General features: G+C 45.7%; 1 protein-coding gene across 3 annotated transcripts in view; it reads left to right on the top strand.

Moving 5' to 3' along the window:
• LOC141074258 (uncharacterized) overlaps nucleotides 1-24,658 on the top strand; it is a 114,843-nt gene that overhangs the window by 663 nt on the left and 89,522 nt on the right. For all 3 annotated transcript variants that reach the window (XM_073561880.1, XM_073561878.1, XM_073561879.1), the window contains exon 2: nucleotides 13,219-13,371. In XM_073561880.1, the coding sequence (XP_073417981.1) occupies nucleotides 13,300-13,371 (72 nt within the window). In that variant the 5' untranslated portion in view covers nucleotides 13,219-13,299. The remainder of the gene's footprint in view (nucleotides 1-13,218; nucleotides 13,372-24,658) is intronic.

The following is a 24,658-nucleotide window of genomic DNA, read 5'->3' as shown; positions in this document are numbered from 1 at the left end:
TTGCGCCGGCGCACCGTCAAAAGCGCATGCGCCGCCAAACGCATACTGCGCACGGCCTGCGCCCCCAGTGATAAAGATAGGGGACGCAGGGCGCATGCAGCGCCATGCGCCGGTAGGCAGAGCTACCGGCGGAGGCGCGGCAGGGGCGGGGCTTAGTGGCGGCCGTGCGCAGGCCGTCGCTGCGCTCAAAAACGCTAGTGTGAAACTAGCACATGGTGTGCGCAGGGACATGCGTTTGCATGCGAAACAACAGGGGGGCTTGAGGGCACTACCAAAAATATGTGTGGGGGACTGCTTACCACACACATAAGAAATGGAAATCGAAAGCAAAAAGATGATGTGTGTACCAAAGGCGCGATCAACCCCAAAATCAAAGTTATAGAATAATATCCAAAGATACTAAGAGAATAACAATGATACATTTTTATTAGCATATGAAAAAACACGACTCAAGTGACAAAAAAATAAAACAAAAAGCCAAAAAATGACCATGAAAGACACTCCAAAGACAAAGAGATCCCATAATGGGGATTTATTGCTCACCTCCTCCAAAATGCTGGGCAAAAGCACACGAAATAGAACCGTATCATACAATGTAAAAATACATGTGGAAAGTGGGACCTGAATAAAGCATGTAATGAACAAAATCTCACTTTATAACATAACAAGGCATTGTGCACATGATACTAGAGAATATAATACATATAAAACCTGGAGTCTGGTTAAATAAACTTAGTATGAATAAACATGAGAACTTGGGCCTCTATTGTAACACATAGAAATGGACCAGATGATAGATATCACACAGTAGTTCTCAATATAAGTTATACTAACAAGCTAGCATCGCAAATAAGCTTGTACCAATATGAATTGCCATAAGGATTAGACCTTTATCTGGAGAGATGCACAAAACATGATAGAATATCACAATAAATGAAACACATCACTCTATATGAGGTATAGATAGATTGAAGCCCCTCAGAGGCAAATAAGCCTCAAGTTATAATATAGAATATAACGAGTTCCTATAAGTACACCACTAGGGCTGCAAATGGCAAGACAAAAAACGTCTCCAGGAAATAAGGCAGAAAATGCCTGAATAACAAAACCCAGTCCAGGCAAGAACACATGACCAAATGCCCACATGATGTACCAGGAGGAGGTGGGTGGAAACCCCACGCGTATCGCCTACGTAGCGTGGCTTCCTCAGGGGAAAATGGAGATGGATCCCAATCACAATGATGTGCCTTTTATATGCTGTTAAATCCATAAAGATTACTCACATGTGGAGCTAGTTCAACATACAGCGGACCGGCGTCCGGAAGTGATGACAGCGCTTGCGTCGCAAAGTACTCAGTATAGGCTGGTAGTAAGAGGCAGTCAAAGAAACCTCGCACATGCGCTAGTACCATATACAGCAGACCGGCGTCTGGAAGTGATGACAGCGCTTGCGTCGCAAAGTACTCAGTATAGGCTGGTAGTAAGAGGCAGTCAAAAAAACCTCGCGCATGCGCTAGTACCACATATAGCGGGCCGGCGTCCGGAAGTGATGACGGCGCTTGCGTCGCAAAGTACTCAGTATAGGCTGGTAGTAAGAGGCAGTCAAAGAAACCTCGCGCATGCGCTAGTACCCCATACAGCGTACCGGCGTCCGGAAGTGATGACGGCGCTTGCGTCGCAAAGTACTCAGTATAGGCTGGTAGTAAGAGGCAGTCAAAGAAACCTCGCACATGCGCTAGTACCGCATACAGCGGACCGGCGTCCGGAAGTGATGACAGCGCTTGCGTCGCAAAGTGCTCAGTATAGGCTGGTAGTAAGAGGCAGTCAAAGAAACCTCGCACATGTGCTAGTACCACATACAGCGGGCCGGCGTCCTAGACTCATTGCCAGGCGAGCAAAAAATCTAAAAGATCTTTTATGCACTAGCCACTTTAAGCGTGCCACGGAATCCCTAGGCAGAGGGGTGAAATTGATTGGGACTTAGCCATGTGGGGGCTGTACAATCTGCACATTTATTGTGGCTAATAAAAGCTTGAACCTTTCAATCTTTCCAGGTTGCATTCAGACATCTTTGTATTCGAATTATCGTACGCGCAATGTCGTCTATATTATGGTCTGCAGTTGCCCAAAAATCTATGTCGGCCACACAAGCCAAGAACTGCGTCGACGTATTCAACATCATTTCTTAAACATCTCTTGTGCAAGAAGGGATCAGGAACTTGGCAAACCAATTACCTCAGTGGCCAATCACTTTTTGTTGTGTCACAACAGACTCCCCGGCAAGACACGGATCATGGTGGTTGAGAAGGCTGAGACTTCAATAAGGGGTGGACGGTGTACTGATGTGCTACTAAGGAAAGAATCCAGATGGATTTTCCAGCTGCAGAGTTTAGTGCCAAATGGCCTCAATGAAGAATTGTTGTTCACCGGTTTTTACAAAAAATAAGATACTAAGATCTGTGTTTAATTTTTGCTCACCTTTTTTCTCTCCAAAGTGTTTGGCAAAAAGGGATAATAAAGTTTTGTTTTGTCTAATTATGCTAAGTATGTGATATTAAATAACTTGCTTTGTTGCTATATACTCATCTTAGTGACATTGATCTGTGGTCTAAATACACTATTTCTGAAGTTTTGTAGGGAAAGGAAGTGAAAAAGCACAAACGAAAAAGAAAAGGGGACAGGATAGGGAAGGAAGAACTTTACGATCATTATTTTACTATCTCAGTATTGAGTAATTTTGAAGTTTCATTATTACCAATGCTGTTGGATATGTTCCTTTTTATAATCTATATATCTGAGTGATGCTCTTATAGGGATCATTTTTTTGATAAATGAACATATTTTTTCAGTACTGCATCTTATTGATTGAAATGCACATATCCTTTGTGCTGTGTTGTTTTTTGCTGCCCCTTCATGTATTCAATATGGGGGTTAATTCATAGCACTTAGAGTGTTCATTAGGCCTCTTTCACACTTCCGTTTTTGACAATCAGTCAAGATCCGCCAATTTTGAAAAAAAACGGATCCGCCATTTTTCTTTGCGGATCCGTTTTTTCCCCCATTGACTTTCATTATTGGCGGATCCTGACTGATTGCCGTCCGTTGCATCCGTTTTTGTGAGGATCCGCCACAATGTTAGTGTCCGTCAACATCCTCAAAGATTTCCAAACGGAGCATGCAACGTTTTTTTGGCCAGCGGATCCTCCAGACACTGAATTAACCCCAAATTCTGTCTGGGTGCCGGACAAAAAAAAAAAATTCTCTCTCTCTCTCTCTCCTTCCTCGATCCGTCTAAAAACGGATCCTGTGCCATCCGTTCACATCAGTTGAGAACGGATCTGCTTGTCTGCCTTTTTGGCGGATTTTAACTAAAGTGTGAAAGAGGCCTTAGGATCCATGTTGCCAGGCATGTTTCTTTACATCTGAGATAGGATCGTCATAAGGATTTCTCTGTCCATTTATTGATTGTCTTTTTCCCTATTTGTGGTTTGGACACTACCTATCCGAGTGTTATATGGGGTTTTTGTGAAATGCTGTTTGTGTTGGTTTTCTGCGGCGCTCACCATCTGATATGGGGTGCTTATATAAGTGCCTATACAATTTTAGGCTCTGTATTTTTTGATAATAGGCGCTGGTACAACAAAGCGTCCCTGTATTTATTTATTTTTTGCTTACCATCTGTAGCCATGATTGCTACCCCCCCTTTCATGTGGTGCCTGGCACATTTTTAATATAGTGCTTCACTTAGGCATTTTGTTTTTCACCAACCACGATTGGTATTTATTTATGTACTGGCATTGGCGTATTTGCTTTGATTACCATTATATGCATATTCTATTGCAATCATATAGCTGCGCTCGCTGGATATTTGTCGCATACTGCGCATGTGTCAAAACTTTTATTGTTTTGTATTGTTGGCTTTTAACTAATGTTCTGATTGCACTTGCGCACTCATGTTCTCTGGATACCGATTTCATGCATGCTGAATAGCTTCATATATGATAATCTAGATTCAGTCTATGGCATATCAGTTGTATATTATTGCGCATGTATAAAGCTCTTTTGTTTACTTTTTTACTGTTAGCTAAGATCGAGTGCCTCATGACGTCTGGCATATCTGCGCTTGCGCACTTAGGCTGTGTGCACACGCTGCGGATTCTGCTGCGGATTCATCCGCGCGGATTTTGCAAAATACGCAGATAAATCCGCAGGTCAAAAGACCTGCAGTTTATCTGCGGATTAGCCTGTGGTTTTGCCCTGCGGTTTATCATCTCCACAATGGAGGAGATGGTAAACTGCTGCGAAATCCGTAGAAAGAATTGACATGCAATTCTTTCTGCGGATTTGAAACCGCATCAAAATCCAGCCGGAAAATTCCGCAGCATCTGCACAGCGGTTTTTAATTCCCATAGGGAATAATGGGAAACTGAAACTGCTGCGGATCCGCAGGGCCAAATCCGCTGCGGATCCGCAGCAGAATCCTCAGCGTGTGCACACAGCCTTATTGTTCTTGGACGCCGACTTCCTGCATACCAAACCGGCTTCACGTATGGTAATCTGTACCAATGTTTTCAGCGTATTAACGATACATTGCGCATGCGCGAGGTTTCTTTGACTGCCTCTTATTACCAGCCTATACTGAGTGCTTTGCGACGCAAGCGCCATCATCATTTCCGGACGCCGGCCCGCTGTATGTGGTACTAGCGCATGCGCGAGGTTTCTTTGACTGCCTCTTACTACCAGCCTATACTGAGTACTTTGCGACGCAAGCGCTGTCATCACTTCCGGACGCCGGTCCGCTGTATGTTGAACTAGCTCCACATGTGAGTAATCTTTATGGATTTAATAGCATGTAAAAGGCACATCATTGTGATTGGGATCCATCTCCATTTTCCCCTGAGGAAGCCACGCTACGTTGGCGATACGCGTGGGGTTTCCACCCACCTCCTCCTGGTACATCATGTGGGCATTTGGTCATGTGTTCTTGCCTGGACTGGGTTTTGTTATTCAGGCATTTTCTGCCTTATTTCCTGGAGACGTTTTTTGTCTTGCCATTTGCAGCCCTAGTGGTGTACTTATAGGAACTCGTTATATTCTATGTTATAACTTGAGGCTTATTTGCCTCTGAGGGGCTTCAATCTATCTATACCTCATATAGAGTGATGTGTTTCATTTATTGTGATATTCTATCATGTTTTGTGCATCTCTCCAGATAGAGGTCTAATCCGTATGGCAATTCACATTGGTACAAGCTTATTTGCGATGCTAGCTTGTTAGTATAATTTACCGTATTTTTCTGACTATAAGACGCACCGGACCATAAGACGCACCCCTATTTTCAGAAGGAAAATAGGGAAAAAAATAATAATGTGTCAAATGGGGGTCCGTCTTACAGTCCGAATACTGGGAAGGGATCCGGCACAGGTGGAGAAGTAGTCACAGGGGTCATTCAGTGGTCCAGGCTCGTGCGGTGGCGGCGGCTCTGTGCTGGGGCAGCTGCACTGGGGCTGCGGCGGGTGGGCTGTGCAGGGGCAGCTGTGGCAGGGGCAGCTGTGGCAGGGGCAGGTGGGCAGGGGCAGCTGTGCTGGGGCAGGGGCAGGTGGGCAGGGGCAGCTGTGGCAGGGGCAACTGAGGCAGGGGCAGCTGTGGCAGGGGCAGCTGTGGCAGGGACAGGTGGGCTCTGCGGTGGTGGCAGCGGGCGGTGCTCTGCGGTGCGGTGGTGGCAGCGGGCTGTGCTCCTGTGCAGGGGCGGCGGCTCCGCCGGCGTTTCTTCGCAGCCCGGAGGCCACCGCACACCTCTTGCTGGGCGCCGCCATGTTGCGGTGGCCTCCGGGAGCATGGACGCCGGCAAGATGGCCGCCGGTCCGGGGACGGCGCATGCGCAGCTTCAGATCTCGTGCCAAGATCTCGGGGGACGAGATCTTGTTGCCGAGATTTGAATCTCGCCCCCCGAGATCTTGGCACGAGATCTGAAGCTGCACATGCGCCGTCCCCGGACCGGCGGCCATCTTGCCGGCGTCCATGCTCCCGGAGGCCACCGCAACATGGCGGTGCCCAGCAAGGGGTGTGCGGTGGCCTCCGGGCTGCGAAGAAACGCCGGCGGAGCCGCCGCCCCTGCACCGGAGCACAGCCCGCTGCCACCAGCGCACCAGGTACCGTGCATTGCGACCATAAGACGCACCCCCCACTTTCCCCAAAAATTTTTGGGGAAAAAAGTGCATCTTATGGTCCGAAAAATACGGTATATTGAGAACTACTGTGTGATATCTATCATCTGGTCCATTTCTATGTGTTACAATAGAGGCCCAAGTTCTCATGTTTATTCATACTAAGTTTATTTAACCAGACTCCAGGTTTTATATGTATTATATTCTCTAGTATCATGTGCACAATGCCTTGTTATGTTATAAAGTGAGATTTTGTTCATTACATGCTTTATTCAGGTCCCACCTTCCACATGTATTTTTACATTGTATGATACGGTTCTATTTCGTGTGCTTTTGCCCAGCATTTTGGAGGAGGTGAGCAATAAATCCCCATTATGGGATCTCTTTGTCTTTGGAGTGTGTGTTTTTTCATATGCTAATAAAAATTTATCATTATTATTCTCTTAGTATCTTTGGATATTATTCTATAACTTTGATTTTGGGGTTGATCGCGCCTTTGGTACACACATCTTTTTGCTTTCTATGTGTTTGTATGCGTACGCATGCGTCGTTTTGCGGTGCACGGCGAACGCAACATGTTGCATTTTTTAAGGTGTCATATGCGCAGTCATGCAGATGAGGGCGTAAAAAACGCATTACTGTATAGGAACGCATGCTTTCTTCAAAATGTAAATAGAAATCCCATGAGACGCGCCTATTTTTGTCTGGTGTCCTATCGAACGCATGCGCATAAGTAATGCAAACGCATGCAAAAATGTATACACGCATGCGCTCTGTTTTTTCAATCATGCGTATGATGTTGCGCATAAAAAAACACTGCGTAAACATGCATTTTGCATGGGTTTGCGCATGCGGATAATACGCTGCGGACTCAAACACTAATGGGAACATTATTTCCCCTGTGTGCAGGGGGTGAGAGGAGAAATAATGGCTGCAGGCTGCTATGGAGGACAGGGCCCCATGGGCAGCGCTGCCCTGAGGGTGGGCTGCAGCAGGCATCATCTGCCCCTGGGGTGGGCTCACGGATGCCACAATCAGTGTGTAGGTCCCTGTGGGAATCTGCTGCCATATCAGGCTCGTATGTGTATGGGGTAATATATATGGGGAATAGTTTCCCATTGTCGGATATTTGCTGGAAATGGCCTGGATGTCTGAGAGGCTGGCTTCTGGGCATGGCATGAGTAAAGGGAACCTGTCGCCTGGCACTGTGCGCCCTTATATACTGCACACTGGTATGCTGGCTCCCAATCTGCTCTGCAAGGCACAAAAAGCCCTTTTATTATAGTCAGTGTGGTCCGATGGGCGTCTCTGGGCCTGATCTGACACCTCCTTTTTTCTGATCGCTGTAGCATTCATGTGATTCCTTTACCTATGGGTCATCTCTTTGGCCTTTTGTGGCGCATATGCACTACAGTGCAGAATGTGGGACACCCTGTGGATGACGTGCGTGTCATCCACATAAAGCAGGGAAGGAGGACGGCAATCATGAAAGAGAGGGGGGTGCTGTATATAGACCAGAGACGCCAATCGGACTGGACAGTGTATACTGTGTGAATAATAAAAACTTTTGTGTGTGTGTGTCCTGCAGAACAGATTGGGGACATATTTACAAAAATTAGAACGTTGTAAAAGATCCCGTAAAGATGCTGTCTGCACTCTATATGGGGAATGTCTGGTGACGGGATCCCTTTAAAGAGAACCTGCCACATGATTCATGCTCTCCAAATCATTAGCCGCATGAATCAGTCTGGTTGCACAATTGCACCTAGGTATATTTTTCTCTGTAATATTCCGGAGAGAACAGTTTTAGGAGTTGGCCTGGGACCATCGGGAAACACTTGACTAGTTTGGTGCGGCCCCCTGACCGACTTGTTCCTGCAGCGCTCCATGTGATTGACAGGTCTCACGACATCTGTCAGATAGCTGGGGTGTAGAAAAGCCAACTGGAGCGTGTGTGTGTGGCACACCAAACAGGACACTTCTCCCTATAGTCCCCCGCTGGCTTTCAAACTGTTTTCTTGCTGCACTGTTAAGGGAAACATACCTGTCTACAGATCACCGCCACCTGTCATTCATGCCTATGGTTGGGCAGCGTGCATTTACTCACCGGGTCACTTTAAGATATTGATGACCTATCCTAAGGATAAGCCCTCAATAGTAAATCAGTACGGTGCAGCACCCCCACCGATAAGCCAATATCTGCTCTAACAGCTGAATGAAGCAGGAACACCGCATCTCATTCATTTCAATAGGAGCTCATTTCTAATATCTGCGAACGACCCCTACATACCGAATGAAACTGTGGTGTGTTCATTTGAACCCAGCTGCCAGCACATCATCTTTTTATTAAATCCCCCTAGCAAAACTAGAAAATACAGGAAAAAAAATGAACCCCCTTTAAAAATAAAGAAAATAAACATGTCCATAAATGTCTGATATTCCAAAATATAAAAATCTGTTTTAAAAACCCATAAATAAATAAAAAATTTGAATGTCAGCATTGCATTACTTTACCCATTCTACTGCACTTTAATTTTTTTTTCTCCAATTTTCTGCTAGATTGTATGATAAAATGAATGATGTCATTCAAACCTACAGCTCAGCCCTCGAAGCAAAACCTCATAAGGCTATGTAAAAGGAAAAATCAACAAGTGATATGTATTGGAACATGGGGAGGATAAAAATAAAATGAAGGGGAAGAGGTTAAAGACAACTTGGCTGTGAAAAAGTGATGTTAACCTGCAGGTAATAATGCTCTGAAGCTGTACAGTCGCCACACTGAAGGCTCAGCCGCCAGGAGAAAATGGACTTTATTTCTCCCCGCAGTCTTGCTCAGTACGTAGTGAGCGGCCGCTGACACCCCACCCCTGCAGTGACTGACAGCCAGCAGTGCATCAGTACAAAGCCAGCTGTCAGGGCAGGACATGGTTATAGCCGCAGATCGCTATGTTCTGAGCTGTAACTGAAAGCATAAAGCAGCCAGGCTTTCAGTGTGGTGGCAGCATGGCTTCAGGACACCATTAGCCCCCTATATGCAGGTTAATAGCACTTTTTCACATGACTGGTTCCCTTTAAGCTTTATTTCTTAAAATCTATATTCTGGGAATTAAAACAAGTACTGGGGGGTTGTATCCTGAAGGCAATTCTTGGTCATATGCCTCTTAATTAGGATCCCCCTCCATGAACAAGAATGGAGAGGCCTGATTTACGTTGGCGTTTTATCTGACTTACATCTATGGCACTACCTCTACCCGACAGGGGCTCCCATTTTAAAAATGTCTGTAATCGGGCACTGTAGACTCACCATAGTTTTCTAATTAACCCCTTTATGTCCAATGATGGACATAGCTTGTCATGAGAGGATTTCAGTTCCCACACCATGTGTCCGTCTCAACTTTGAACTGTCACTGTGTGTAATCTCAGGGCCTGTGATCAGTCAGTCAATCTGCACTAATCTGCTCCTGCACTGATAACCAGGAGTGGTGCCAGCACCGCCCCTCGCTGTTATCACCATTAATGCAGTGATCACAAGCGATCACAATATTCAGGAGGCAGCCAGAAGCATGGGAGCTCCCTCTGCCTTCAGATCAGCACCCATGCGACATCATTGCTGTGGCCCAATCGTTGCCGTGGTGACCCCCGGATCACAAAGATTTAGACCATGCTAAGAGCATGGTGCAAGAAGCTTTCTGCACAGATATAATGCACTGCAATGTGGCACATGTCCGCAAGTCCCATAGGAAATGAATGAGACCAAACGCGTGTTGCCGTAAGTGATCCGTTACACGGCAGATGTGGAAAAACTGCCGGATCTGCCGCGAATGGCAAAAATCGCTGATGTGAAAGTAGCCTAAGTCACTGCACTAAGTGTCTGCATTAGTCATACTCACCAATGGGGTAGGCAGCACTAAAATGCCTTGGGCAGCATAAACTCTAAATGCGGCCCCGGGCCACTATCATCACTGCACTCCTGCCCGACAGGGGCCACTACCATCACTGCACTCCTGCCCGACAATGGCCACTCATCACTGCACTCCTGCCCGACAGGGGCCACCATCGTCACTGCACTCCTGCCTGACGGGCCACTATCATCACTGCACTCCTGCCCGACAATCAGTGCACTCCTGCTCAATAGGGGCCACTATCATCAGTGCACTCCTGCCTGATAGGGGCCACTATCATCACTGCACTCCTGCCCGACAGGGGCCACTATCATCACTGCACTCCTGCCCGACAGGGGCCACCATCATCACTGCACTCCTGCCCGACAGGGGCCACCATCTTCACTGCACTCCTGCCTGACAGGGGCCACTATCATCAGTGCACTCCTGCCCGACAGGGGCCATTATCATCACTGCACTCCTGACCGTCAGGGGCCACTTTCATCACTGCACTCCTGCCCAACAGGGACCACTATCATCACTGCACTCCTGCCCGACAGGGGCCACCATCATCACTGCACTCCTGCCCGACAGGGGCCACCATCTTCACTGCACTCCTGCCTGACAGGGGCCACTATCATCAGTGCACTCCTGCCCGACAGGGGCCACCATCTTCACTGCACTCCTGCCTGACAGGGGCCACTATCATCAGTGCACTCCTGCCCGACAGGGGCCATTATCATCACTGCACTCCTGACCGTCAGGGGCCACTTTCATCACTGCACTCCTGCCCAACAGGGACCACTATCATCACTGCACTCCTGCCCGACGGGCCACCATCATCACTGCACTCCTGCCCGACAGGGGCCACCATCTTCACTGCACTCCTGCCTGACAGGGGCCACTATCATCAGTGCACTCCTGCCCGACAGGGGCCACCATCTTCACTGCACTCCTGCCTGACAGGGGCCACTATCATCAGTGCACTCCTGCCCGACAGGGGCCACCATCTTCACTGCACTCCTGCCTGACAGGGGCCACTATCATCAGTGCACTCCTGCCCGACAGGGGCCATTATCATCACTGCACTCCTGACCGTCAGGGGCCACTTTCATCACTGCACTCCTGCCCAACAGGGACCACTATCATCACTGCACTCCTGCCCGACAGGGGCCACCATCATCACTGCATTCCTGCCCGACAGGGGCCACCATCATCACTGCATTCCTGCCCGACAGGGGTCACTATCATCAGTGCACTCTTGCCCGACAGGGGCCACTATCATCAGTGCAGTCCTGCCCGACAGGGGCCACTTTCATTAGTGCACTCCTGCCTAACAGGGGCCACTTTCATTAGTGCACTCCTGCCTAACAGGGGCCACTATCATCACTGCACTCCTGCCCGACAGGGGCTGCTATCATTACTGCACTCCTGCCCGACAGGGGCCGCTATCATCACTGCACTCCTGCACTCCTGCCCGCTATCAAAATGTAACTTTTAATAAGAATCTAAAAAGGACTAACAACAACCAAACAATACAAACGTCACACTGAAATGTGAACTCTAGATCAACCCTATAAAAATTGCCCTCGCGTTTAATCCTGGCTACCAGCGGAGGTTGGCACCCTGAAAAAGCATCAATGTATCCTACCTCCAGACGAGCCTGTGTCAGGTGAAACGCATAGAGATTTAACAAGCCACACATCTGAAAAGTCCCCCTTTCCTTCTGTCTTCATATACTGGCATGATTGCTTCCTCCTCCTTGTTACATCTATGAGGCAGGTCCACACTATCAATACTTAGGACCCGTTGTGGTCAAGTGTGGGTCTTTATCCTTTGTTCCTGTGGAGTTATGCCCTCCCTGGGGCTTTCCAGGAACAACCGCCTTAGAGCGGGGGTGCCATATCCCATGTAAAGTAGGGTGCCAACTTCCGCTGTCTCGGCAGGTGTCCAGTTTAGGGTACAGTTTAGGTTATATAGAGCGGGGGTGCCATATCCACTGCAAAGTATTTATTTTTATTTTTTTTATTTTATTTTATTTTTTTTTTATATAGCGCTAACATATTCCGCAGCGCTTTACAGTTTGCACATATTATCATCACTGTCCCCGATGGGGCTCACAATCTAAATTCCCTAGCAGTATGTCTTTATAATGTGGGAGGAAACCGGAGTGCCCGGAGGAAACCCACGCAAACACGGGGAGAACATACAAACTCCTTGCAGATGTTGTCCTTGGTGGGAATCGAACCCAGGACCTCAGCGCTGCAAGGCTGCAGTTTTATCCACTGAGCCACCGTGCCGTAGGCCGTAGGGTGTCAACTTCCGCTGTCTAGGCAGGTGTCCAGTTTAGGGTACAGTTTAGGTTCCGTAGAAGGGTCCTGCTTATGTTACCTTTAATTATATCCTGATACATCGGGGATATGCACCTAGTTTCTCTTCCCTTAGGAATTGACTACATCCAGAAAACCTGTTTATCCATTGTGATTTTTTGCCCTCTTGCCCCGGTTGTCTATCCGTGATTCACCCCAAGTGTGATGTGAGTGAGTGCTTGCCATCACTTACATAAGGCTTTCTAGAGCAGAGAGGGACAGCCGCCGAGGAGCAGGGGTACCAATTGCCCTCCTACACTGGTAGCCAGGATTAAAGGCGACGGCAATTTTTATAGGGTTGACCTAGAGTTTTTTTTACAGTGTGGTGTTTGTGTTGTTTGGTTGTTGTTAGTCCTTTTTAGATTATTCTTATTAAAATTGACATTATATTACTATATATTACCTTTGTGGGTTCCCTTCATGTAAGCATTTACTATTCTGAATCTTTTACTTTATATTTAAATGCTTGAGACAATGCCAAGGAGGGATTGTAAAGCAACGTATGAGAATAAAAATGGGGTACATTGAAGAATGTAAGGTATACCACAGATTCTGGTCTGTTTCCCACGTGTTTCCTCCATGTTTCCGTATGGGTTCCTTTGTGGTTTGCTGCCTACAGTCTGAATCTACAATGTTCACATCCCAATAAGAACAAGGAAAACCATTCAGTGAACAGGTGTGGCCTAACTTTTGGCTAGTGCTGCATGCCTAAACCCAGAGTCATTAGTCCGAGTAGTAGTACTCTATGTGAGTGCAGTCATTGGCCCACTATATAACGTATCATGTCCCTTCATGTTTCAGGCTTCATTCTGTAGACGCTGCTCATCTGATGGAAAGGCGATAAGTGGACATTGAGTAGACGATTGGAGCGCCATTATAGAGATGGACAGGAGTCTCATGACTGGGAAGATCTTAAGTCTCACACTGAAGATCATCTACCTACTGACTGGAGAGGTGAGATGGTCACTTGACATCTGTTACTAATAATGGGTCTTTTACCTATGAAATAACGCCTATTAGTTCTGTGGGATTCCACATGGTGCCGTTACATCTGATAACTTCTCAATTTAAGCACCACTCTGGCATTTCTTTTGCTTCATCGCTGGAGTGGAATCACTGATGTAAGTTCCCTGTCCCTAGAAAACACCTGCTGTCTTCTGCTCCTCCCGACGCTGGTGCGGTCCTGCTCCCCCATCTTATGGCCGCAGCTCCTGACTGATAAGAAGCTCTCAGTGTAAGTCTATGGGGGTGTCGCTCTGACCTCGTTCTGGTTCTCATAGACTTACATTTACAAGTGACTTCCGGATCTGGATAGTGGAGCGATCCGGCTGGTCACAACCTGCAGAAGACCGACAGGAGAGGCGTCAAGAACAGCAGAAGACGGCAACTGGTAAGTATTTTACTATGGGTAGGGAACTCACATTAGTGATACCACTCCAGTGCTGAAAAAAAAAATCACCGGCGTGCTTATTTATTTATTTGTTTATTTTAATCAAGAAAGCTTTTATTGAAACAAAAGACATGACAGCTTTAATTACAGCAAACAGTTACAGATGCATAATATGCCATATCAACCTAGACGTTGCCAACATGCATAACCACAGACCATGAGGATAATTTCCCATCTCCCTTTACACCCCACCATCCCCCCACTTCCTTGGTATGCCTTGTATATAAAACAGTTTAAATAAGGCAATCTGACTCTACATACTGAAAGACTAAGCAATACCCCGATATGTAGTTTATATTTTTTAACCCAGAATTAATAAGTTAAAGAGCATATCTGACACCAGCTCCTCAGACACACCTGCCGGGCCATCTGATCCAATCACCCCATTTTTTTTTCCGAATTTACCGGTGGCTCCTATACCTGTGACGCTAGTCACTTCTCACGGCCAAGCCGTGAGTTGGAGTGGTAAAGGAGTCCAAGGTCAGAAGTCAGGAGGGAAATTCATAAACAGAAGGAAGAGACAAAAGCGTAGTCCGGTAACATTCCGAGGTCAGAGTACCGGGAGCTTAATGGATCAGAGCTAGAGGGGTTAAACAGGCGGATGGTCAGAACGAAGTCCAAAGTCAGGCAACAGATCAAGCAAACAGAGCACAAAAGATGAATATACGTTTGGCAGTGGGCTGGGAGAAGCTGCTCAGTTAAGTAGGCATGGCAATTACCCGGGATAGTGAAAACCTGAGACAGCTGACGCCTCCCAGTCACAGATTGGTTAGTCGAGCTGTTAATCAACACACTGACAGCTTAGCGCGCCCCTTGTACCAGATTGGATGGCCATGCTGTCCATCAATGTACTGACAGCTTCAGCATGCCCCTGTACCGGATTGGATGGCTGAGCTGTCAGTAACTGCATCCCAGACACCCTGAAGGGTGGAACCGTGACAATACCCTTTTCTCCATTAGGATTGTATTATTTAATAATAATAATAATAATAAATTTTATTTTTATAGCGCCGACATATTCCGCAGCACTTTACATTTCAGAGGGGATTTGTACAGACAATAGACATTACAGCATAACAATAATCACATACAGTAGATTATAACAAATACCAAGAGGAGTGAGGGCCCTGCTCGCAAGCTTACAGTCTATAAGGAAAGAGGTAGACACGAAAGGTGGGTGGTAACAGTTGCCCTGATTGTATGGACCAGCCATAATGTTAAGTGTGTAACAGTACAGACACAGAGGGCTAATGGATGCATAAAGCATGTGGGAACATGATGCTGGGAACCTGGTTATGGTAAAACTTTTGGCTCTGCCACACAGGGATAGGTTAGGTTAATGTGTTGAGGCGATAGGCCAGTCTGAATAAATGCGTTTTCAGGACACGCTTAAAATTGTGGGGATTGGGGACTAATCGTATTGACCTGGGAAGTGCATTCCAAAGAATTGGCGCGGCACGTGTAAAGTCTTGGAGACGGGAGTGGGAGGTTCTGACTATTGAGGATACTAACCTCAGGTCATCAGCAGAACGGAGGGCGCGGGTAGGGTGGTATACTGAAACAAGGGAGGAGATGTAGGGTGGTGCTGAGCCATGGAGGGCTTTGTGGGTGAGGGTAATAAGTTTATACTGAATTCTGGAGTGGATGGGTAGCCAGTGTAATGACTGGCACAAGGTAGAGGCATCGGTGTAACGATTGGTGAGGAATATGATCCTGGCTGCAGCATTCAAGACAGATTGGAGAGGGGAGAGTTTGGTAAGAGGGAGACCGATTAGAAGAGAGTTACAATAGTCGAGACGAGAATGAATAAGAGAAACAGTAAGAGTTTTTGCAGAGTCAAAAGTAAGAAAAGGTCGAATTCTAGAAATGTTTTTGAGGTGCAGATGACAAGAGCGAGCCAGTGATCGAATGTGGGGGGCAAAGGAAAGCTCGGAATCAAGTATGACCCCAAGACAGCGGGCATGTTGCTGGGGAGTAATAGTGGAACCACACACGGAAATGGCAATGTCGGGTGTAGGTACATTAGTAGCGGGAGGAAACGCAAGGAGTTCAGTCTTTGACAGGTTCAGTTTCAGATATAGTGAGGACATGATATTAGACACAGCGTTTAGACAATCGCCAGTGTTTTCTAGAAAGGCTGGCGTGATGTCAGGAGAAGAAGCGTATAATTGGGTGTCATCAGCATAGAGATGGTACTGGAAACCAAATCTACTGATTGTTTGACCAATAGGGGCAGTGTACAAGGAGAAGAGGAGGGGGCCTAGAACCGATCCTTGAGGAACCCCAACAGTAAGGGGAAGGTGAGAGGAGGAGGAACCGGCAAAAGAAACAGTAAAGGAGCGGTCGGAGAGATAGGAGGAGAACCAGGAGAGAACGGTGTCCTTGAGGCCAATGGAATGGAGCATAGTGAGGAGGAGCTGATGATCCACAGTGTCGAATGCTGCAGAGAGATCCAAGAGAATTAGCATGGAGTAATGACCATTTGATTTAGCTGTTAGCAGATCATTAGAGACTTTAGTGAGGGCAGTTTCAGTGGAGTGTAAAGAGCGGAAACCAGATTGGAGAGGGTCGAGAACAGAGTTTTCTGAGAGATAGCGGATAAGACGGGAGTGGACCAGGCGTTCCAGGAGTTTAGAGATGAAGGGAAGATTAGAGACAGGTCTATAGTTAGCGGCACAGTTTTGGTCAAGGGATGGTTTTTTAAGTAGTGGATGTATGATGGCATGCTTAAATGAGGAGGGAAAAATACCAGAAGAGAGAGAGAGGTTAAATATTTTAGTTAGGTGAGGGGTGACAGCAGGGGAAAGGGACTGGAGGAGATGTGACGGAAATGGGTCACTGGTGCAAGTAGTTGGGCGAGAAGATGCAAGGAGCCTGCTTACTTCTTCTTCTGTGACTGGTTCAAAATCAGAGAGTGAGTTAGATGCAGTGGGGGAGGGAGGACAGTGCATGGTATGAGGGGATTTGGAGATAATTTCCTGTCAGATCTGGTCAATTTTTTCTTTGAAGTAATTTAAGCACCGAATGTCATCTATCAAAGGAGGACTACGTGCCAACCAATGTTTGACAATAGTCTTGCCTGGTAAAATACTTTGGCTATAGCCAAGTGCACTGGAGAGGAGCCTCTGATGCCCCCCCACACACCATAGGGCCTGGGGGGGACTTGAATGCTAAAGACCTCCAAAATTAGTCTGCTGACGTTCTCCCACAGCCCCCCAATTGAGAACATGAACAGAACATATGCATGAAATCCGCTCCCTTTTCCCCACAATGGGGGCAATGATCGTCAGCTATCAAAAACAGTTGTGACCTCCACTGGTCCGTATTGATCGAAACCTAACTTACAGATTGCAGAATATCCTCCTGTTCTTCTATGGCTATATGGCCCACGTGTCTGTCTCTCTCCTACCTTATTTTGACTTCAGCCATAGGGTCACCCAAGAGTCTTGGTAACAGAGAGTTATACGTCGAAGAGATAATACCCTTTGTCGTTTTACCCTGCACCACATAGTCTAGTATCCCATTGTCTTAAATGGAGAGATTGGAAATGTTTTCATGTGCTCTTAGTGCATTATAAGTATTTGAAGAGCTCAGAATAACTCGAGTTGAATTCTCGTTTTAAATGATCAATAAAGTAAGTGTCCATCTACATACAATTGGTACACATACCACAATCCATGTTGTTTCCACTTCACAAACCCTTCCAAATGTTACCGTTCACTGAAGCAGGGGTTATTCCAAATTGGAGTATGTTTTGAATAATTCCGCATTCCCACTAGCTTCTTGCAAGCCCACCATGTTTTATACATACGAAGTAGGGTAGGGAAATCTCCTGAGGTGTCCTTAAGTTTGTGAGACTCTTAAGAGTTACAACAAATCCCCCCCCCCAAGGTATTTCAGTACTACTGTCCCTGCCTCTTGAGTCCCTACAAGGGCACACTTTCTCTAAAATGTTGGAATTGAGATGCTAAAAGGTACCCCCAGGTATGAGGGAGTGCTAAGCCTCCTTGATCTTTGTGTAGCTGTAGTTTTTCAAGTTTTATCCTTGAATCCTCCCTTTCCAGACCAAGTCTCTAAAGATATTATGCATTTTCCAAAACCAATAAATGGTGCAGGGAATGAGACACATTTGATGAGATTAGGTCTGCCCAGGGCTGATATGGAAGTTTCCCCCATTTCTTGATTTGATCACCAGGTGGGTTCAAATTTAAAGAGATATAATCATTTGTCTCTTTAGTAATATACGTCTCTGGCAAAAATCAAGAGACTACTGCACAGTTTTATAAAAATCAGCTTCTCTACATGTCTGACAGCCATTCCATTGCAGTGTCAGTTGAATTCCAACCAGAGTACACCTCATTCTACTTAATGTGCTTCTGATTAGGTGATCACCTGAGCCAAATCTTATTTAACAAAGGAAAGTATAAAAACCCTGCTGTGGTGTTCACAATCCTCTTGCAATAGGACAAGCTGGATGGCAAAACAAGTGCTAGTAATATCCCAAAAGTAATAGGAATGACAATAACCTTTAACCATGCCAAAGGAGTTGAAAAGAAAAGTCTTGAGTGAGGAAAAGAAGAGCACAATTCTGGCTTTACTAGCAGAGGGGATACTGTGAGCGTCATGTAGCCTTCATCCTTAAAATTTCTAAGACGGGGGGGGGGGGGTGTTCCCGGAAGTGGATGGAGTAGCCCTAAAATTTCAGTTTAATATCTGAAAGGCAGCCCTAGGACCATAAATTATGGTCAGAAAGACCACACAGCATGCACTGACAAGGATGCTGACACTTAATGCCGGCACCATGACCCAAGGACCGATGGATGTTTATATACGGGCGGACGGAGCAGCAGCTGCCCACAGAGCAATGGTGCCGAACACCACTATATAGGAACAAGAGAGCAGCAGCAAGATCCCTGGAGCGTTAGAGGGGAACCAGAGGGAATTAAGCACAGCGGTGAGTGAAGTTTTCCCTGAGACACTGGAGGGTCGTGCCGATATGAGACAGGAGCAGAAAAGTCTGCAGCCCCCCTCAGATCCATCCTGCCCCCTCTCCAAGAGTCACACATGCAAGGGGAATTGTCCAAACAGAGGGGTGTATCAGTTCAGCTTGCAGCACAGGAGACATCCCCAATCCCAGGAGCAAGAGGTCAGGGCTCTAATTACAGGCAAGATCCATGTACAGGTGAAGAAGCTGATATATCAAGTACTCCTCGCTTGTCTCAATTTGCTAGTAACACAGACCAGGAATCCTCCTCAGACTGAGTTTACAGCACCTGATGATGCTCATGATAAATGGCGCTCATACTGTATATGAAGCGACTTCCCGCAAAGGCAGATTTTAAACTGCTCATAGCTGAATTGCGTGATGCGTGCAGAGTGGAGATTGCGACTGTAAGGAGAGATATTCAACTTATTTCACACAGAGTTGAGACCCTAGAAGATAACCATGCTGTAACCTGTGCATATGTTTCTCAGCTCCATTCCACGGTTATGGCGCAGCATGAAGCAATTTGTGACTATCAAAGGCACCTGGAGAATTTGGACAATAGGGGTCGCAGACATAATATTAGGGTTCGTGGCCTGCCAGAACCTCATGGCGAGGAAAATCTCCCTAAGATTTTACAGATTATTTTTAATTAAACAATGGATGCGCCTCCTGCTCAACAGATCAAACTAGATAGGGCACATAGAGCACTACGTCCTAAAGGATCATGTCCACTGCCCCGTGATATCATTTGTTGTGTCACAGATTATGGACTAAAGGAAGAAATAATGTCCATGCCGGGAGAAAACGGAGTATTGAATTTGAAGGAAATTAACGCCAGATCCTGCCAGACGTCTCCTGGGTCACTCTGCAAAGGACGTGTCTGCTACATCCTCTTCTAACAACATTGAAAGATAACCAAATCATGTACAGGTGGGGGTTCCCTTACAGCCAGAAGAAATGGCCGCTCTACCACCCTTAGAGTTGCAGCCGACCTGCACCAGTTTTGCTCAGCCTTAGAAATTCCAGTCCCAAAACTACCAAACAGGGAACTGACCCCCTCCTGCTCCACCGCTGTCCCCAGCTTGGCAGCAAGTTTCAGCTAAAAAACAGCGTGCCTTACCCTCCGGTCCTATCTCAAGAGAATAACCACCATCCTTCCAGGCGCTGATGGAAAATTGAGGACTATTTTGCCTGTGTTGTCATCATGAACAGACCCTGAGACTTGCACTACGGCTTACCATATCTTATATCTACAGAAATATGACCGCATTATATAATACTGTCTCAACTGCAAGGCTGGCAGGGAGTACAAGAAGGCACTCATAACAGCTATTTGAAATCTCCAGAGTCTTCTAGTTTGTTTTTTCCTGGGTTTTTTTTTTACCCGCGTATTGACATTTCCAGCTTTCTGATGTCAGTACAGGCATCTGAGAAGGAATATGGTCAAAGTAGGATTTTGACCACAGTTCAAAAAGTAATCAGGCTCTGGACTTGTTTTTGGAGTCTAATTTCGAATGGGGTCACACTTGGTAACATGACTAAGAGTTTGTTTGTTACCTTCCTTCCCTTCTCCCTCCTCCCTTCTTGTCTTCCTTTTCTTTTTCTTCTACTAGGTAATGGCATCATGTGTCTATCCCAGTATGGAGTGTGCTACTTGGTAGGGCACTTACTTGGTCAATAGTGGGGGCCAGTGGACCCGGAAAGGGGTGAGATATATATATTTTTTTTTGTAGACAATGGCTCTATCATGGTGCGTCTCATGTCATTAAATGTTAAGGGGATCAACTCAGATGTTAACCCCTTACTGCCATTGGTCGGAATAGTACGTCCTATGGCAGTACCCCCGCTTTGATGAGGGGCTCCGGCTTTGAGCCCGCATCAAAGCCGGGACATGTCAGCTGTTTTCAACATCTGACAAATACCCGCAATAGCTATTAACTAGTTAAATCCCGCTGTCAAATGCTGACAGCAAGATTTAACCAGCGCTTCTGGCCGCAAGGCCGGAAATATGCGCATCGCTGACCCCCGTCACGTGATGGGGGTCAGCGATGCGTTGCCATCACAACCAGAGGTCTCCTCGAGACCTCTATGGTTGTTGATGAGACATTGCTATGAGCGTCACCCGGTGGTCGGCGCTCATAGCAATGCTGTAATTCTGCTACATATAGGTGATCTGCTCATCGCCTATATGTAGCAGAGCCGATCAAATAATGGATGCTTCTAGCCTCCCATGGAGGCAATTGAAGCATGCCTAAATAAAAAAAAAAGTTTTAAAAAATATGAAAAAAATAAAGAAACCTAAGTTTAAATCACCCCCCTTTCGCCCCATTCAAAATAAAACAATAAAAAAACCTCACACATACACATATTAGGTATCGCCGCATTCAGAATCGCCTGATCTATCAATAAAAAAAAGGATTAACCCGTTCGCTAAATTAAAAAAATCAAAACTCCAGAATTACGTTTTTTTGGTCGCTGTGACATTGCATGAAAATGCAATAACGGGCGATAAAAAGATCGTATCTGCACGTAAATGGTATCCTTAGAAATGTCAGCTCGGCGCGCAAAAAATAAGCCCTCACCCAACCCCAGATCATGAAAAATGGAGACGATACAGGTATCGGAATATGGTGCAATTTTTTTTATTTATTTATTTATTTATTTATTTTCACCAAACTTTGGATTTTTTTTTTCACCACTTAGATAAAGAAGAACCTAGACATGTTTGGTGTTTATGAACTCGTAATGACCTGGAGAATCATAATGGCACGTCAGTTTTAGGCTGAGTGCAGACGGAGTTTTGAGCCCTGCCGATTTTTCCGTGCAGAATGGAAGAAAACCGCAGGTCAAATGACCTGCATTTTTCCTGCGGATTTCTTCCATTTTTCACGCGGTTTTTGTGCGGTTTTCCATTGCGGTCTTCCCCCTGCGGATTTGGTAACAGGGGAGATAGAAAACCGCACAAAAGAAGCAACATGCTGCAGATTTTGTACCGCAGGAAAACCGCACGGAAAAATCCGCAGCGTCTGCACAGCGTTTTTTTTTTTTCATTCATTTTAAAGGTACTGTACATCACAATGCGGATATGCAACGTTTCTGCGCGGTAAAATCCGCTGCGGAAACGCTGCAAATCTGCATCGTGTGCACATGGCCTTAACATTTAGTGAATCTAGCAAAAAAGCCAAGCAAAAAAACAAGTGTGGGATTGCACTTTTTTTTGCAACTTCAACGCACTTGGAATTTTTTTCACATTTTCGAGTACACGACATGCTAAAACCAATGATGTCTTTCAACAGTACAACTCGTCCTGCAAAAAATAAGCCCTCACTTGACCATATTGACGGATAAATAAAAAAGTTATGGCTCTGGGAAGAAGGGGAGCGAAAAATGAAAACGTAAAGCCGAAAAAAGCTCTGGTTATTAAGGGGTTAAGAGACACCTCTTTGTATGGGAATTGAAGTCTTCAAAGGCAGATATTGTGTTTCTGAATGAGACACTCCATGATGAAACAGGATCCTTCAACTTTGCTAGGGGGAGATTCCCAATACTATATGCAACCACCCAAAATAGGAAAAAAGCTGGAGTGGCGAGTATGATAGCTCAAAATTGCACTTTCCAGGTTATTAGTTCAGACTCAGACCCTAATGGACGATACTTGATCTTAATGGCATCTTGAAGGGAATCCCTGTGATACTATGTAATGTATATGCCCCTAATTCTGGACAGTTACTTTTTCTTTTCCTAAATCGGGTTTTAGCTAAATTAGGTCAAACCCCATTGCCTGCGCTATATTGGGGTGATTTTAACTTGATTTTTTCAGCGCTAAGAGACAGGCTTTCTGTAAGTGGCACCCCAACCCCACTGACTTTGACTAGACAAACGCAGGAGTTCCATGCGCTAATTCGAAAAGCATGGCCTCCATGATCTTTGGCATACCTCGAAACCGACAGCCAAACAATATACATTCTATTCACATCCACACTCTACCCACACGCGGATAGACTCTTTTTTTTTTTTTTTTTGGCTTTGCGAGGAACTGCAACAGCAGACATTGGCCAAATTACGTGGTTGGATCTCCACCCGGCCTCCTCGCCAAGACGGAACTGTCACTGGAGGCTAAATGAATTTTTACTCAAACACCCAATGCATAAAGCCAAACTTCAAGAACAGTTGGAGGATTACTTTACTCTAAATAAAGACTCGGTCCCTTCACTCTCCTCAGTTTGGGAGGCGCATAAAGTTGTAATGAGAGGGAACTGCATTTCATTAGCATCACACTTAAAAAGAGACAGTAATAATCAAACAGTTGACCCTTTTGGCACGTCTCAAAAAGTTGGAACAGAATGTCTATGCAACCCTCTAAACGTACACTTAAAAAAATTGTTGAGGTAAGGGGCCGGCTGAGGGATCTTGCTATCCAAAAAGTTGAAAAAATGATGGTGTATACTAAGCAAAAATACCATGATAGGGGTAAAAAGGCCCATTCTCTCTTGGCATCCCAGTTAAGGGAGAGATCAGTTCAGGCTTCTCCTTTGCCATCAAAAATAAACAGACACCTCATATGATCCACAGAAACAAGCTAACATATTTCAGGTTTACTATTCCCGTCTATATCCACTTTACTCATAGACCAGATTGATAGATCTGAAAGACGCCTGTCAATTACCAACCTTAAGTGCAAAAGCCCTTTTAACACTAAATAACATAATAACTGAAGAACTGGGGAATACATATAGAGAATTTCCCCAGGGTAAGGCCCCAGGACCTGATGGGTTCACGTATTTATGTTACAAAAAACTCCAAAAAGAACTAATGGCCTTTATGCTACCGCTCTTTAATTCCTTCATGTCGGATTCTCCCCTCTATGCTGAGTTCACATATCACAGTAATACATAAACAGTGAAAGGACACTGCTGATTGCGTCAACTATCGTCTTATATCCATACTTAATGCCGATCTTAAAATATTTACTAAAATCCTCGCTAATAGATTGAGTTTGTTTCTCCCGGATTTAATCCATAAAGATCAGGTCGGTTTTGTGGCAAATGGGCAAGCGGGTGATAAAACTAGGCGTACTATAGATCTTATTGATGTCCTTGAAAAAAATGGTCAATCTGTTCTTCTGCTCAGTTTAGATGCCGAGAAGGCAGTTGACCGACGGAGTTGGCCTTTTTTATTTGCGTCTTTGCACAGGTATGGCCTATCGGGTCCATTTCTTCAGGCTATACAGGCTTTATATTCCTTGCCCAATGCTGTGTTTAAACTCCCCCATGCATCTTCCTCTCGTATCAATATCTCAAATGGATCTAGACAGGGGTGTCCTCTCTCTCCCCTGCTGTTTGTCCACTGCATAGAGCCCTTGGCTTCCAAAATAAGGAATAACTCAGATATCCAGGGCATTAAGGTACGGGAGAGAGAGTTTAAGTTGTCTCTATTTGCGGATGATATTCTCCTCACCAACCCACACATTTCCCTTCCCAATCTTCAATCTACCTTGACAAAATATCAAAATATGGACTACTCTCAGAGTACAAGGTAAATACGACAAAGACTGAAGATCTCCCAATAAAATTACTGTGCGCAATGGTGGATGCCCTGAGTTCAAAGTTTAGCTTTGCATGGAAGGACCCCAAAATTAAATATTTAGGTTTCTTCCTGACAGGCTCTTACGACTCCCTTTGTAGACATAATTTCCCAGCCTCCTTTCAAGAGATTAATGGGTTGCTTTCTAGATGGTCTAAACTTCCTCTCTCACTGTTTGGTAGAGCAAATTTGATAAAGATGTCTATTATACATAAGTTCTT

The sequence above is a fragment of the Dendrobates tinctorius genome, unplaced genomic scaffold, assembly GCF_039654945.1.
Source record: "Dendrobates tinctorius isolate UK_male_01 unplaced genomic scaffold, ASM3965494v1 ptg000331l, whole genome shotgun sequence".
In the NCBI taxonomy this organism is placed as follows: domain Eukaryota; kingdom Metazoa; phylum Chordata; class Amphibia; order Anura; family Dendrobatidae; genus Dendrobates; species Dendrobates tinctorius.
This window is presented reverse-complemented; position numbering and strand designations above follow the sequence as displayed.